Source organism: Mytilus trossulus, chromosome 14 (genome assembly GCF_036588685.1).
Source record: "Mytilus trossulus isolate FHL-02 chromosome 14, PNRI_Mtr1.1.1.hap1, whole genome shotgun sequence".
NCBI lineage: Eukaryota > Metazoa > Mollusca > Bivalvia > Mytilida > Mytilidae > Mytilus > Mytilus trossulus.
Window position 1 is genome coordinate 75990182 of NC_086386.1, and position 17435 is coordinate 76007616.

General features: G+C 32.1%; 1 protein-coding gene across 1 annotated transcript; it reads right to left on the bottom strand.

The window, feature by feature from the left end:
* Positions 1–326: 326 nt before the first annotated feature.
* On the bottom strand, positions 327–3631 carry LOC134698070 (uncharacterized). The gene is made up of 3 exons (XM_063560360.1): positions 3564–3631; positions 1903–1960; positions 327–896 (listed from the first exon to the last, which is right to left on the bottom strand). The coding sequence occupies exons 2-3, from the start codon at positions 1942–1944 to the stop codon at positions 327–329; spliced, it is 612 nt and encodes a 203-aa protein (XP_063416430.1). The 5' UTR covers positions 1945–1960; positions 3564–3631.
* Positions 3632–17435: the final 13804 nt, after the last annotated feature.

Sequence of the window (17435 nt, forward strand, 5' to 3'; positions counted from 1 at the left end):
AAAACCACTGTAAACCACTGAGTAAGAGGCTCCTGACTTGCAAAATGCATATACACACAAAACTTGGCGGTGTTAAACATGTTAGCGGGATCCAAGCCCTCTCCTAACCTGAGACAGTGATTTAACAGAACAACATAAGAATGAACTATAAAAATCAGTTGAAAAAGGTTCAACTTATCAAATGATACAAATAGAAATATATCTAACAAAAACACAGAGTGGACTATGTTTATTTAAAAAAAATAGATGTCTATGTTAGCTTCAAGGTGAGATAATCAGTTTATTATTCCATTGTCAAACATTGTTATTTAAATTTTATTTGTATCTTAAGATTTACAATCTCCAGAGATTCCAATTCCGGTAATACCTATATTAGCACAAATAGTTATGAATACGAAAAAGAAACATAAATAACCTAGATAAAGATCAGTATGGCAATGTGGACACTGGCAATAAGTGGTATCGGAATATTCATCGATTCTTTCCTTTTTAACACAACAGCAACAAAATCCCACGGTTCCTGTCTCCACCTTTGACTGAACTGCGTCTGATCCTCTAGATGGCGATGAATTATTTCCGTTTGGCTCTGCGTTAACTTCTTGGGAGTTGGACTTCTTCACCGCTCGACGCACTGCAGTTTGATGTTTTCGAATGAAATGTCCTCTAATTACAGTTATAAAAACAAACAATGTGTGTGACACTAATGATAGAATTATGAGTGTAAGAAGAGGAATATAAAATTCGTTTTTGTCCCCTAGACCCAAAACTGCTCGCAGCTGTGAAATATTTGCCATCATAAGAGCTACATCTGCTATGTTTTGTATAAATTTCTTGCTCTCTGAAAATCTGTTTAAAGGGTCGATTGTAATCTCTTTCTCCTCTTGCTGATTTAAAAGCTGAAACAAAAAATATTTTTTTTGTATTTAATTGCTTTGTATTTGGTTTAACACATACATACTGCTCATTTTATTTTAGATTTTTATTCTGGGAGTATACACATTAGGTAATTTAGTTTATTTGAGACCCAGTTAGGTGTTTACAAATGTAATAAAAAGATGTTTGTGAGGAAAACATACTGCTGTCAGAATTGATCGATTAGATACAAATGTTACTGTGAATTTCGTTTTAACCCTTGACCATAAAATAAAGTTGAGAAAGGAAATGGGGAATGTGTCAAATCGACAACATAGAGTAGACAACAGCCACAGGCCACAAATGGGTCTTGTAGCGAGAAACTCCCGCTCCCGGAGGCGTCCTTCATCTGGTCCCTTAAACATATGTATACTAGGGCAGTGATAATGGACGTCGTGTTTTCTCCTTTTAAACATAGAATTTTCTTCGTCATATCATCGATTGATTAAACAAAATTTATCATTTGCCCACACTGATCCAGTATGTGTGTGTCAGTGTTAAGATCGAACAAACTCTAGAAATCTATTGAAAAAAAACTAATCATAGACACCAGGATTAAATCTATTTTGAGAGAACTATGCAAATACATTATTTCTTGAACAAATCGAGTTGTGTAGAGTTTCAGTATCACGTTAGTGTTCACGTTAGATAATTTCCATGACTGATTATTTATGATTTTTGATGTCTCAAGGATTATTGTTTTGTTAATGTTTTTATTGTTTCTCATGAATGTCCATTGTGTAGTTGCTTGTTATTCTTATATTGTTAGTGACACTGAATTTAGCTTTCTGGAATCACTTATCGACAACTCATATTCTCTAATCATGCAGTACCATGTCGGCATGAAACGGAACAGGTTCGGAAATTATTAAAAGTTTCTCTTGTTGACGTTTTCATGATTTAATTTTTTATAATTGTTTTTTGCCAACAGCATTAATTAAAATGATTTTTTCATTGTTATGCATACACCTCAATGACAAATATAATCACCTTTGATTTCGCGCTTTGTTCAGGTTTTCCTCCCGTCGACATAGCTGATTGCAAGTTCCTAAAATTATCAATAAACATAACTGTCAATATTTTATGATGGAATCTTTACCTAGGTATCGAACCTGATTTTTGATAGGATGTATTGTTCAAAAAGTGATTTTGTGTTTATACATCTTATCAACCAAAATCATTGGTACATAACATTCATTGTAGGATTTCAAAGTGTTAAGTTGTGCCTACTTGTTATTGTAAACGACTCTGATTAAGGCAAACATACACCGTAGGTACATTTGCTTAATTTCTGAGGACATATTTCAGAAGATGGATGCTGGAATAATTCATTGATGCTTTTTGTATATATTACAGATATAAGTCTTTAGAAACGAAAGCAGGGGAAAATCTGGCTTAAACAATCTTCTCCATATGAAGGAAAATTGCGGGTTTCGAATGATCTTTTTAAAATTAATAAACATATCATTTATTCAATTATGTGCGTTTAGGATGAGGATTAACCTTGATAAACGCTTTGAACACCATAAAGTTATAATGTGTTGTTTTCATAATTCAAAAAATACACAACATTATCGTTTAATAGTCTTTGCTATACATGTTATATATAGCATATGACGTTAACATTTAAATCCCCGTAACACGATAATAATTAAGGCTTAATAATGACCAAGAAACAACCTTACACGCCCATTTCTTTGTGATACGATCATATTGCTAGTTTGTCTACATTTTGATTCTAAATGTTTCACATCAAAACTAAGTTTACGTGCACTCAGTTCGACTTAAATAATTCCGTATTGGAGATGGATTGAATCTAGACATTAAAACCGACCGCATAAAATTAACCAAAAGGTCAAAGGGAAATGTACAGTCTGTTTTCCTTAAATATCATTACTATTTCGATTAATATGTCTGTTGCTTTTGAAATACAGTCAAAAACAAGTGAAACTGCGAGCTACTGCTCACTGATGATACCCCCGCCGCAAGTGGATAATATTTATAGTGTAAAAATATGCAAGTGTTCGGTAAACAAAAAGTTGTCGATTGATGAATCTGAAAACGCATCACACGATATAGCTGTCTTATATAAATCCTGAAACCAAATTTCAGAAATCCTTGTATTGTAGTTCCTGAGAATATGTGACGAAAATTTTCACCTTGCCTATCATGTGTAAAATCAAACAAGTGTTCGGTAAACAGAAAGTTGTCAAATGATCAATCTGAAAACGCATCACACAGTATAGCTGACTTAGATATACCCTGAAACCAAATTTCAGAAATCCTTGTATTGTAGTTCCTGAGAAAAATGCGACGAAAACTATTCATGGGACGGACGCACTGACTGCCGCACTGACGGAAGGACAGACAGAGGTAAAACAGTATACCCCCCTTTTTTTACAACTGACAAAGAATTTTGAAGGAGTTGGACTTGTTTCAAATTATTGGTATAAAAAGATGATCATTTAAACCTCAATGTTTAGTGATATCAACTAATTAAATATGTACATAAAATAAAATATAAAGATATAAACCTGCAATTAACGTAAGTTTGCTCATATAAAAATACTTGTAATTATTACATAATCTACAAAAAATAACATTAAAAAATAATGATTGAAAACTAAAAGTAAAATTCAGGTTGAACATACCTGTTTTTAAATGTGTCTTCGACTTTCTTCAAACAGATCGAATTTAAGATTGTTCATGACTTTTAAAACCACCACAGCATGCAAATGTCCATTCAATATTTTTTGGTAATTTAATCGTTCAATAGTTTTCTGTCCGTTTAAATTTCGTGGAAAAAGGATTGCATTCAAACAAAAACTAGTTATTTAGTTCATCAAAGTGATGTTTTAAAGAGGTCAAACCGACGAATATAATTCTGTAAATTTCTTTTGTTGTCGTTTCTTTGTTACAAAATTAGAAATCAGGATTTCTGATAATTAAAATATTTAGATTTCTGAGTATTTACAAAATAGCCATGTATCACCAATTTGGTGCATGTGTGTTACGACAGGTGAAAAACACTGTTAAAGTTCACTTAAACACCGTATAGTCCAATCAACACATTATCGAGATTTCAGGCAGAATTGATTTTATTTATTGTTCCTTTTAGAATTAGAATTTTAAACGTTCTTATCCGAAAAAATTATAACAGAAAATTGTACCGGCAAAGTATAATTATTATGTTCTTCATTTTTGTTATTTAAAAAGCTCTCAAAAACAAAAACAAAAAAACGATGCATACATGATAAAATAAAATAAAAAAATGTGGCTAGTAGTTTCTCAAATATACTAAATTATATTCAGGTCAGCAAATACAAACTAAACTTAGCTAAAACAAAATTAATCATGATAGTTATTACAAAAATGAGAGTAGTGAAGAAAATTTTCCCTTCGTTTATTTAACGGACGCCACCACGAGTTGGTTGACCTTTATGTAATTACCGTTTCACAGATGATATCGGATATGTTTCTTACGTCGTAACCTCAATCCCCTTCCCTTTTCATGAATGTGATCAACTGAATTAGACTAAATACCGGATTTTTTTTATAGCATAAGCAAAACCTGCTTACCCTTCTGAAGCACCTAATATCACCCTCAGTTTTTGATAAGGTTCGTGTTGCTCATTCTTTAGTTTTGAATGTTGTTTCTTGTGTACTGTTATTTGTCTGTTTGTTTCCGAAGAATTTATCTAAATGCATCATAATTATATACCAAGCAATGTATCTATTTTATTTTTTTGGTACAAAGTCACACTAAACAATTTAAATTCGTGTTTAATGCGTTCTGTTATTTGATTTTGCCATGTAATTATGGACTTTCCGAATTGATTTTCCTCTAAGTTCAGTATTTTTGTGATTTTACTTTTTACAATATGGTATTCAGATTGATCAATACAGGGACTATATTTTCGTGCGAAATAATCGATGACCAATTATAAGCCTATATATGTAAACTGTAGCTCGTGGAATACGCTATTTTAATAGCTTTGAACAAAACGAAGAAAGGGAGACAATCATAATTTTACAACGACCACGTGTAGCTAAACGTGGTCGTTGTAAAACTGTACGTCAAAATATCCGATTTGTGTTTAATTTACAAGTTTATTGGTCAACGGGAGACAACAATAAACATTTTGTTTAATGTTAATTAAGGTACATTACTTTTAAGTATGTAAAAAATCTAAAGTTCTTTATTAAGACGATAGTCATGATAGTAGTTTCTTCTGTGCTTTGATATGAAGATATCAGTTTGTTTACCAATGATATGTTCATAAACTCCTATTTTCTCTTCAAATGAAAGTATTTTCTGAGATTAAACTTCGTCCGTGAAATACTGTGCGTCTGCAAAGAATAACAGAATAAATGTATTACTTCGCCGCATCTAGAGTTGTAGAGGGGATGGGGAACCATTCGAAAACAAACAAACGATACGCTTTACAGAAACCGTAAATGGCAATTGAAATACATGTCATGCTTTTTCGGAAGTGATGAAAAATTGGAAGTCTTGTATCATGACTTGGATGTTTGCCAATGCTACACTTTAGTACAAGTCAAGAGTGTATTTTAAGTACACATTTATCTATACGTGTGTGATGCATGAATTTTTAGAATAATCGAAAAGGGACATTACACAGAATGTTGACAGTTAAAGATGCCCGAATTTTGGCTCAAAATGGTTTAAATATATTTGCCTTTCACCAAAAGTTTCATTTCGCAAATTTGTTGGTTAGTTTAGGTAAACAATGTCATCAAAAGCACTCTTATGTGTCAGAGTAGGACTACTTTTACTTTTAATTGGAGGGAGTGATTGGTGGTCTGAAACCCTTTAACTTTAATACCTGTTATAATATAATTTATAAAAAAACATATTCCTATTCCAATAATATTTGACAATAAATTTGAATAAAGTTCCATCTTCGAGTAAACAGGTTTGAATTTTCCTACATTATTATTTTTGATAAAAAAAATATATCAAAAATAACAGTTACTGTCATTTTTAATACAGGCAATTATATAGATCGACCGTGTGTATACAATGTACACCTTAAAAATTCAAAAAAGTATATTTAAAGTGCATAACATTTTCCGATAATTGAACAAAGACACCATTCAATATCTTTAAAGTTTAAATATCTAGTAGATATATATTTACACATGCATGTCCGCTTATTGTAAAAGAATGTGCAATACTAATGTGTCAATTCTATCTAGAATTGTTGAAAATATTGAAATTATTTTTTAAAAACATTTGTCCTGCTTACATTTATTGTCAGGGGAGGATATGTAAACTGGGGGAGGTGCAATCTATAGCAGAATTCTATAATATTGATTATTTCGATGTCGTAACCAATGTCGGTAGATATCAAAATCATTTGATTGATTCTTTGATACTCAACGTCCAGCGGCAAGTATTTTATGCAATATCACGTGTATCTAACGAGCTACGATTCATTGAATGTTATTTGAGTAATGTCCAGTGGCTGAAATTTCACACATGTTCAAAACAAAAAGAAATAAGCAAGCACAGGCTTATCCATATGGTCGAATAAATGTAATACGCGTATATAAGCTTTGAATTTTGTCTCAATATGTGCATGACTGCATATTATTCTAGAATAGAAAGAAAAACGTACAAGCTTACTATTATGGAGTGATGCACAGTATACACCTATTGACTGGGTGTGAGGGTAATAGCAAGTTTGTTGTCCCTGAGATACCAACTATTGCTCGAGGCAAAGCCGAGAGCAATAGTTGGTATGAAGGGACAACAAACTTGCTATTACCCGTACAACCAGTCATTAGGTGTTTTATTATACTGAACAAAACACCCATTAAGTGTTCTTTCATACTAAATAACTAATTTTTTAGAAGTGCAATTAATATATCATGATCTGAAAGAGAAAAAAAAATGTCACATAACTTTTATACATGCAATGATGAACTATACTTTTTTTATAATTCGTTTTGTATTTATAAATATTTTATTTCAATCAAGACTAGTTGTGTTAAACTTTCCGTGCTTATAATTAATTCTAGCTAAATTACGACAAACGCAATTCACTTTTAATATACGGAGAGCGAACCCATATTATGAATAATGTACTATATTATAGATCTTTTAAAAACATTTCATTGAAGATTTTCTTTCTCTTTTATAATTTCTTCTTGTAAGTGAAATTACAATCAACACAAACAGATTCCATCATTTATAAAGGTGAGTTTGACGTTGCGAATCATACGTAACCAAGCAGAGTAGTCAATGGCATCATTATCGTCCAATGAAAAATAAGCATGAAAAAGTACGGGAAAGATGATTATCGCACTATTAACCGGGACAATAGTCTTTGAAACTATTGACTGGCAAATGGTTTTGTGGAATGAAATAGCACAACTATTTCATTACTTTTTATATAGAAAAAATATACTGAGGTATAATAATAGTACATGTAACTATAATACATGTTCCTTTAAATAAGTACCTTTTACTTTAGTATACTATTCTCCATGGGGACACTCAACCTAATCCCACATCACACGGTCATTGTCGGCAACCTTTAGCGTCAAACTGGGTAAAATTTACCATGATTCGTCAAATAGTCCTCGTCATAATTTGTCAGAGGTCTAAAATAATTACTCCAACCGATATGTTTGTTTACAAATTAAAAGTAATCTGAAAAAAGATATAAAAAAACATGTATCCTTTAAAAGAACGTGTTCCTTTTAACGTCATATTACTGTAAATGTCATTTGGCAAAAATTTTTACTGTTATTTGTCAATTAAGAAGTTACCCCTCAGAATTCAAACCATCAACACATTCACAAGTAGACACATCAGTATACATAGATTTAATTACAGTTTAAAGATACCATTTTTTTTATAATTTTTACCATAGCATAAGCCTTTGAAAAGTATCGAATGCTTTTGTGTGATAAACAAAACAACAATAAAGACGTGTGTTTGTTGATAGGGACTTTAAAATAAGGGCAAAAATTGCATTTACAATTCCAAAACCTGGGCGAAAGCCGAACTGGGCGTCAGTAATGACATCAAAAGAATCGAAACAGTCAAACAAACGTTGATTTCATACGGAAGTAAATAATTTTGCGAAATTACTTACAAGACGTATACCTCTATAAGTTATATGGTTCGCTTCTGACCCCATACGGATCCATAGAGGGTTAGTTCAGAGTATAACTCAATGCTGTTTTCTAACTCATTGTATAAATCACATTGTTCATATAACTTATCTATCTATAATACTAAATTAACGAGGTCCAATTTGTCAGCCGTCATGGGGTAAAAACGACAAATCAAAGAATTCGACTTTATATATAGCTAATATAGGACAATGGTGTAGATTTTTTTTTAGACCCTTTTGTTTTTCATAAATTAATATTGCCGATAATGAACAGTGCCGGGTCGAATCTGATACCGATATCAATAGTATATTTACCTGTTACCTATTAACACCTTATTTGTACGTTCCGCATCTGACAGGCGAACCACCAAACGGTGTATTTAGGATTTAGCTATATACACGAGTCATAATCACAATGTTGACGCTACTAAATTCAAGCATTGTCAAATTGTTCCCTATTGAAGTATTTGAATCAGTAAGACTTTCTAAGATAACAAGACGAATACTTAACATCACGGATGTGTTCTAGTAGCATTTAGATTTGACTGGGGACATATAAATACAAGCAACATATACAGATTTGCCTTCGGTTAATATACCCTGCTTAATATTCAACCATACAATAGAGCCTAAAATACAAGTGTCAATATCAATTACAGTAGACAAACATAATTTAATCAAAATAACACTACCTCCTCCCTGAATAGATTTAGACTTCAATCAAGGCAATAAATGACAATTATAATCAAGTAAATGTTATGAAAAATCTTTTTCAAACCAACATTTCGTAAGGAAAAACAAGATCATATGTACATAAACATTTTATAAATGCTTTATCGTCAAGTTTTTTTTGTAAACCACCATTTATATTCCACGAGATAAATTTTAAACTATTAGTACAAATGTCGGATAAAACACTAGTTAGAAGTTCTATGCTAGTCTCAGTCTTTTGTAGTCATACTGCTGTTGGGGTCCGGGTAATAAGGTGTTTATAGTAGATCTTTCAAAGTATCTGTTGAATTGATTGTTTTATAATCTGTACTTTCCGGAGCTTGAAATTGACAAATTGTACCAACAACTGTCATTTATTGAAGACAGTATTACTGGTGTCAACGTGATGATCCTTAATTTTCGTGTCGTTTGGTTGCTGTAATATAGACATAAACCTGATTCATCCTCTGTTTATCACCAAAAAAAAAGCTATGCCAGTACCAGTACAAGTCCAACACTACCATATGTAACGTGTATGAAAATGTCCTCAAAAAGACTCAATATCTGCCAACTTAGACGTAGTCGGTTTAGTTTCGATTTGTGCACTTTGAACTTAAGGACGCTTCACTATGGCAACAGACTACGCATGCTCGAAAATCCTTTCTGTGATTGGACAAAATGCTGTCATGCTGGGTGATTTGGTTGTGTTTGAAAAAACGTCTCGAAAATTATATCGTGATGGAAAGCAAGTGAAAAATTATAAATATTTGACCTAGATCTTACAAAGATTTATATTTTTATTAAAATAATTGTTTCTCCAATAGTTCTTTGCATTCATGACAGCTGTTATATAATTTTTAATATAAAGTTTGTTGTACTCGGGTCGAACATGACTTTTAGAACGCACCTACGCATGTGAGATTTTCGCGGGGTTTTGGTGAATGTAAACAGAAAGATACTACTTATACTACCAATAGTTTCTAGCTTTGGAAACCATGAATTAAGTTTAAAACAAGTAGTAAATGTATATTTGTTTCTTTTTATTTACACTAGATTTTTTGACAAATAAAGCTTTTAGGTGTCATCACAATTATTCTTATATATATTGCCTTAATATAACCAGCATTTCTTGTAGTTACATTCAGATGGAGATTACTGAAAGAGGTCCTGCATCATTTAGTCATTGTGCTTCTGAAGGTTATCGAAATGATAGTTTTAAACATATACTCAAATTCAAATACGTCGGATATCCTTTTTAAAGATAGTTCTTGTTTGCCTTGACGCTAACTATGTCAGTTTGTTCTTAACTTGTGTGTAAGTGTATGATCATAAATATATAAAGTAGTTTTACGTTTTTTTCAATTGTATCTTTCTCAATAAATAAAGAAGTCTTCACATATATTTATCACTCCATTTTTAGATTTGTTATATAAAGTGATAAAAGTTAAATCACACGGATAATTCAAAACAGAAAGTCCATAATCAAATGGCAAAATCAAATGGTAAAACTCATCACACGAATGGACAACAACTGTCATATTTCTGACTTGGTACAGGCATTTTTAAATGTAGAAATGGTGAATTGAATCTGGTTTTATAGCGATACACCTCTCACTTGTATGACAGTCGCAATCAGCACAGCAAACCAAAATCATAAGCACATAAGAGACATCATAATTGTAGATGTAAACAAAAATGATAAAATACGATGAATACATTCAAAAATATGATTCACACCAAACACTAAAAGAACATTTTAAGACTTTACCTTCCATTAATTCAGTTAAGACCTTTGAAATATTTAGTACACTGCAAATGTATATCTAGTAACCGGCTTGATCTGACAGTTTTGTTCGAATTTTTTCCTGGCAGATTGCCATTTGTCATGAGAATTATAAAAACTTGTAATGAGTAAATGGACCATGAAGACGAGATCTAAAAGAACGTCGAATATCCGAAATTGTCAATTAAAATTGAGAAAGGAAATGGTGAATATGTCAAAGCGACAACCACCAGACCATAGAGCAAACAACAGCCGAAGGCAACCAATGGGTCTTCAATGTAACAAGAATTCCCGTACCCGTAGGTGTCCTTGAGCTGGCCCCTAAAATATGCATAATAGTACAGTGATAATGGACGTCATACTAAACTCCGAATTATACACAAGAAACTAAAATTAAATCATACAAGACTTTCAAAGGCCAGAGGCTCCTGACTTGGGACAGGCGCAAAATTGCGGCTGGGTTAAACATGTTTATGAGATCTCAACCCCCCCCCCTATACCTCTAGCCAATGTAGAAAAGTAAAAGAATAACAATACGCACATTAAAATTAAGTTCAAGAGAAGTCCGAGTCCGATGTCAAAAGATGTTACCAAAGAAAATAAATAAAATGACAATAATACATAAATAACAACAGACTACTAGCAGTTAACTGACATGCCAGCTCCAGACCTCAATTAAACTGATTGAAAGACTATGTCTTCATCATATGAATATCAGGTACAATCCCTCCCGTTAGGGGTTTAGTATCATACTATCATAAAATATATGACAAGAACATAACCCGTGTCATGCCAACAACTGTTTTTTTTTTAAATTGACTACTTACAGGAATTTTTACTCTTAATAAAAAAAAAATATTCCTTTTTTTCTTTCGTTTTTTGCCAAAAATATAGTTGACAAAGAGATACTGTAGACAGTTAGAAGCAAATCACAATTGACAACTATGAAAGTCAACTAGCTAAGATGCACAGTAATACAGGCGAGTGACACATATCTAATTAAGTACTATATATACCATGGTTTTTACGAGTTAACATATTTAAACAAACGAATCCGAAGGATGAGTTTGTTTAAATATGTTAATGAGTAAGACATATGGTATATAACATTTTTAATATAAACAAAATGATTGGCAGCTTCAAGATCTTCAACTATTATTGGAAATTGATCACGTTACAGTTTTATCTTATGAAATGGAAGCTCGTGCAATTCACTTTTGCGGCCCGTGCATGATCTTCTCTGTATTTCATGTAATAGAACCCCTGAATTTGCAGAAAGTAAAGAAAATGTCAGATTTTCAAGATTTTTTTTAGTTTTACGCCCCGTGTATGATTGTATGCGCAGGTAATTTCATAATGTCATCAGATTGAGGTAAACAAAAAAGTCGGATTCCAGCGACAAGGATTAAATAATTATTCTAATGACGGTAAGAATTGTTTTTTTGTTTGTTTTCAAGGTAACATACAAATAAATCATATTTTTCGAAATTTTCATCTCATTGAAAAATGCATATTTACACATTTATAGTTTTTGTACAAACTGCTTTTCTTCCGTTATTTTGTTAATTCGATTATAAGATTAATTATCAGAACACAATTTTAATTCATAAAACACTGTATTTAAACAGTAGCGAATCCAAGGAGCGTAGTTAGTTTACGTCCCCCTAATTGATCGCCAAAAAAAAATCCTGTTTTTTTTTTAGATATTTGTAGCCGATATTTATTCCTTTGTCTATAGGTACCCCCTTTTAAATCAAAATGTAATTGAATTTTCGCAAGGGAAATGATAGTTTTACATTTTATTTGCAAAACTGAAAGAAGAATCAGTTAGTAATGTTTCCAAAATTAAGGGAATTCGTGACAATCCGATATAGTTTGAAAAAGTTTTTTTGGAATGTGATACACAAAATTTATTGCTTTTTTGTTATATTAAAATGAAAACAAATGAATATCTTGACCTTTTAGTACGTTTTCCAGTTTCCTAAATATTTTAGTGGCGGATACCTTTCAAAAAGAAGGTGGAGCTTCAGCCATGGAATAACGTGGAAATGAATTCTAGTTGAGTTGCATATTTAATTAGCAAAGTATGGTACAACATCAATTTGCATATAATATACCATGGTTTTCCCTCACTACACTTTTTAAGCAAATTGTTTCATAAATACATCAAAGGAAAAAATCCAATTTATGTTACAAGAAAAGTTATTAATTCATGCATGCCTTTAATCTTTTGATGATACTTTTCAATGCATGTTTTCAATTTAAATTACATGTTACATTATTTCATATCAATGTTCACTTCAAAAGTTGTGAAGTTTAATTTGTAACTTTAAATACCAATTCTAATGCAACAACGTTTGTAACGTTCATTTTGATTGGATAACGTCACTTTCTTACATGGCATCAATTGACAATTGATGCTATGGGACCTACGCGCAAGCGCAGACGGCATATGACAGATTTTAAATACATGTTTTAACGTTGTTTTCTGTCAGTTTCATTAGAATGGAGATAACAATATTGTATTTTAAGCTCCGACGGCATCAATTGGGGATTTGATGGTCGCAAATACCCGTTTACTGTCTCCGCTAACGCGTCGCCAGTAAACTTAATTTGCGACCATCAAATCCCCAATTGATGCCGTCGGAGCTTAAAATACAATACAGTTATCTCCTAATTATAAAAGAACATGAAGTAGGCAAAATCTATATATAACTTGATTTACATGTGACTCTACTGACAGGATATTTATCAACATGTATCTATATTTAGCAATGTACTTTCTTTTTAAGTTGGCTATCGTTTCTTTTCAGCTTTTAATTTGATCTTATTTGGTAAGTCTGTTTTAGTTTTGAAGCCAAGTATAGTTTTGCACTTAGATCTAATTATGTTTGATAAAAGATAAAAAATTGATAACTTCAATCTGAGACTTTTCTTGTTGTGTTTACTTTAACCTGCATGGCACCAGCTCTTGTTTTATTGCTGTAGTTAGTATTGAGAAAAGAAAGATCTCTTTTGATTTTGAATTCGATTTTGATTTTGTTGTTGATCCACAGGCGCAATACATAAATATCTAGATTCAAGATCATTTGAGGCCATTTTCATATCTCAGACACTAACAAGTGTATCTTTATATATTGAATTAAGGAAACTCTCTTTTGATTTGAATAATGAATTCTGGTTTGCCATCCCATGACAAAGTCGTTAAGCTACATTTTTTTAAAATGATGACCTTTATATGAACAACAGCACGAAACAAGAGAACGTGGCATGCATGCTAAAAATTAAGGACGATTTCATCCCAATTATTACATTAGATGTGTGTTTCTATTATGATATAGTAATTTTGATTGGATAAAAAAATGTTGTACCTTTCGAAATTAACATTCATTACTGATGCACGAGGTCTCTTAATAAGTGCAAATGTAAATTAAATAAAAACTTGATAGAAATAGTGTTTTATGGTCCTAGCTAAATATATTTAAATATTAATATTGAATGCTTTTTTGTATCTTCATAGAGATAAAAGCGTTGACCGTTCACACATTTTAATAATGATGAGCTATCGCGCTTCATACAAAATGTATTTCGGTCAACGCTTGTTCATCCCAATGAAGTTACAAAAAGAGGCATTTAATTATTATATTCAAACCTTTTCACAGAGAAATGTTACTTACTTCTCACTAAAACCTTTAAACAGACTTCATTATATGCTTACAACAAGTTATATATACAAAGACAGGGCGTATAATTCGCTGTGACGCAGTTGTTTAATTTTAAAAAAAATCTTATTATTTGTGCTTTGTTCACTTATCAATCATTATCTAGACATGATTTCTAAACAAACAAACAACCCGTTTTTTTGGTATCTGCGAGAATAAATTACATTTGATTTTTCATAACATGTTCGTATGTATATCTTTCCATTTTTTTATGGAAAGAGTAATGATCTTATAGAAACCCATAGGGAGGTAAACAGTTCCTTTATTATATAATTATTCATGAGTATTGACTTGTGATATCTTCGTGCTGCTCTTTAAGTAAATATATTTAAACATGCATGTACACTGATAATTTATTACTACTCATGTACGAAAAAAAAAATACAGGATTGTGACCCAATCAAACAAATATTAGAAAACAAACAAGTATGTGTCCATAGTACACGGATGCCCCACTCGCACTATCATTTTCTATGTTCAATGGACCGGGAAAATTGGGGTCAAAACTTTAATTTGGAATTAAAATTAGAAAAATCATATCATAGGGAACATGTGTACTAAATTTCAAGTTGATGTAACCTTAACTTCATCAAAAACTATCTTGACCAAAAACTTTAACCTGAACTTCGCACTATCATTTTCTATGTTCAGTGGACCATGAAATTGGAATCCAAACTATAATTTGGCATTAAAAGTAGAAAGATCATTTAATCAGGAACATGTGTACTAAGTTTCAAGTTGATTGGACTTCAACTTCTTCAAAACTACCTTGACCAAAAACATTAACTTGAAGCGAACGGACGCACAGACGGACGGATGACCGGAGGCACAGACCAGAAAACATAATGCCCCTCTACTATCGTGGGTGGAGCAAAAAAGGAGTCGCATTATACAAAAAGAACGTTCTAACGCTTAAGCAGAAAATAAAGTGAGAACGTCATGGCTAGGAAACAAATGCAAACTGAGACCGATTAATGAAGGAGCTAAAATATTTTCTATTTTATTTTCAAAAGCAAATGCATAGTAAAGACTTTTTAAAATAGCTCTATTGACCAAAAGCCAAACAGTTAATATGTTTGCATGTGTATATTGATTTTTCAGTGAGATCTCTTCTTATTTGTTCAGTAAATGTATTTTGGGTCCTCAATGCTCTCCAATTTTGTATTTATTTGGCTTTTTAAATATTTTGATCTGAGCGTCACTGATGAGTCTTATGTAGACGAAACGCGCGTCTGGCGTATAAAATTATAATCCTGGTACTTTTGATAACTAATTAGAATATTATGGAAGCAAATTCTGATTGGCAAATAGAGAAATCACTCTGCGATCGAATGAAGTATATGTTGAACAACCAACTGATATGTGACGTCACTTTCCACGTCGGAATAGACAAAACACCAAACAAGGCTCATAAATATATGCTGACTAGTTCCAGTCCTGTTTTTTACAGCATGTTTGAAGGACCACTGGCAGAGAAAGGGACTGTTGAAATAGTTGATCTAGAACCGGAATGTTTTCAAATGATCTTGCAGTAAGTTCCAACTAGAGCGCTTTGTATTGTTTCGCGAGTTATTACCCCTTTATAAAAAAGTTGTTCACATGGTGATCTTATGCGCCCGAAACAAGCGTCAAGTTATGCACCCAGATAAAATGTGTATGTGATATATAATAAAATCTAAGATTCCTACTATAATGCAATACAGATTATTGGAAACTAGTATGCCTGCATTTCTTTTTATGTCTTGATAGAGGTTTGCTGCTCAAAATAGAAGCTCTTAAACCAAGAGTTCCAAATGGTGAAGTTGAAATCATTCCTTTTTTAATTTTACGGACGCCATTACGAGTTGGTTGACCTTTATTGAATTACCGTTTCACAAATGATATCGGATATGTTCCTTATGTCGTAACTATAATCCACTTCCCTTTCATGAGTGTGACCTACCGAATTAGACTATTTATCGGATTCATATACTATGAGCAACACGATGGGTGCCACATGTGGAATGTCAAGATAAAATCACTGGTGGACAATCACGCAGTTTAAGATAGTAATGTACACATGAAAAGGAATTACCACTTCTTTCTACAATATTTTCTCTTTCCACAGGTTTATATATACAGATACTATTACTGTGGATTCTAACAATGTAAGGAATCTATTATATGGATCAGAAAAGTATATGCTACAATTGTTAGCAGATGAGTGCAACGCGTTTTTAACATAACATGTTAATGTGAATGATGCATGTCTTGTTCTACAAACAGCACACGACTTCAACATGGAAGACTTAAAAACGAAAGTTTTGAATTTCATTTTCATCAAAGGAAGTGATGTTCTTAATTCAAAAGATTTTATTAATTTGTCAGCGGAATGTCTAAAACTATTACTCAGTTCGGATAAGTTCTGTTGCGAAGAAAAACAAATTTTCCAAAAAATGCTACAGTGGGGGCAAAATAAATGCCATAATAAAAGTTTACCAGCAACGGACGAGAATGTAAGAGAATGTCTTGGTGGTCTGTTATATCTCATACGTTTTCCAGTCATGACACCTCAGTATTTTACAGAAGAAGTTTCTTGCAAAAGTTTACTAACCGCGACTGAGAAAGTAAACGTTTATCAACATTTTAATTATAAAACAACCGATATTTTCCCTTCAAACAAACGATTATCTAAATTCAAGGTTGGCATAGGCGTATCTGAAAGGCTGAAATGTAAAACGGAACTGAAATTGACAACGGAACAGAAACAGAAAACAGAACAGAAGCCAGAAAAGGAAATGGAAACAAGTAGATTTTTTGTATTTTTCTTTCTGTTATTTTTGCTCATTTGCATGTTGTATATGGACAATCTCAAGTTTACATATGAAATGAATAAATTTAAGAACAAAACTTTGGAAAGGTAAAATATTGAAATAAATGATGAAAGATGAAAAACCAAGTTATCTAATAATGGCATGCATATTGAGCACAATTTAATTGCGTAAACCACTAGCAATTGTGTCTATAGTTCATATTCCCTTTTTGCATTCTTGACAGTGAACGTCTTACATGCGAGCAATTCACTAGTCCATTTGAATTTTCTGATATCCCCGACTAGATAGGTGTGGAGTAAACAAATGTTTGGGGAGATGCTTTCTATCATTTTTCTTTTAATCTTTT

Bases quoted from the DNA above. Each gene is read 5' to 3' on its own strand.
- LOC134698070 (XM_063560360.1), bottom strand. From the start codon at position 1,944: ATGTCGACGGGAGGAAAACCTGAACAAAGCGCGAAATCAAAG. The intron at 897-1,902 runs GTGATTATATTT...TTTTTGTTTCAG, and splicing joins AACAAAGCGCGAAATCAAAG to CTTTTAAATCAGCAAGAGGA.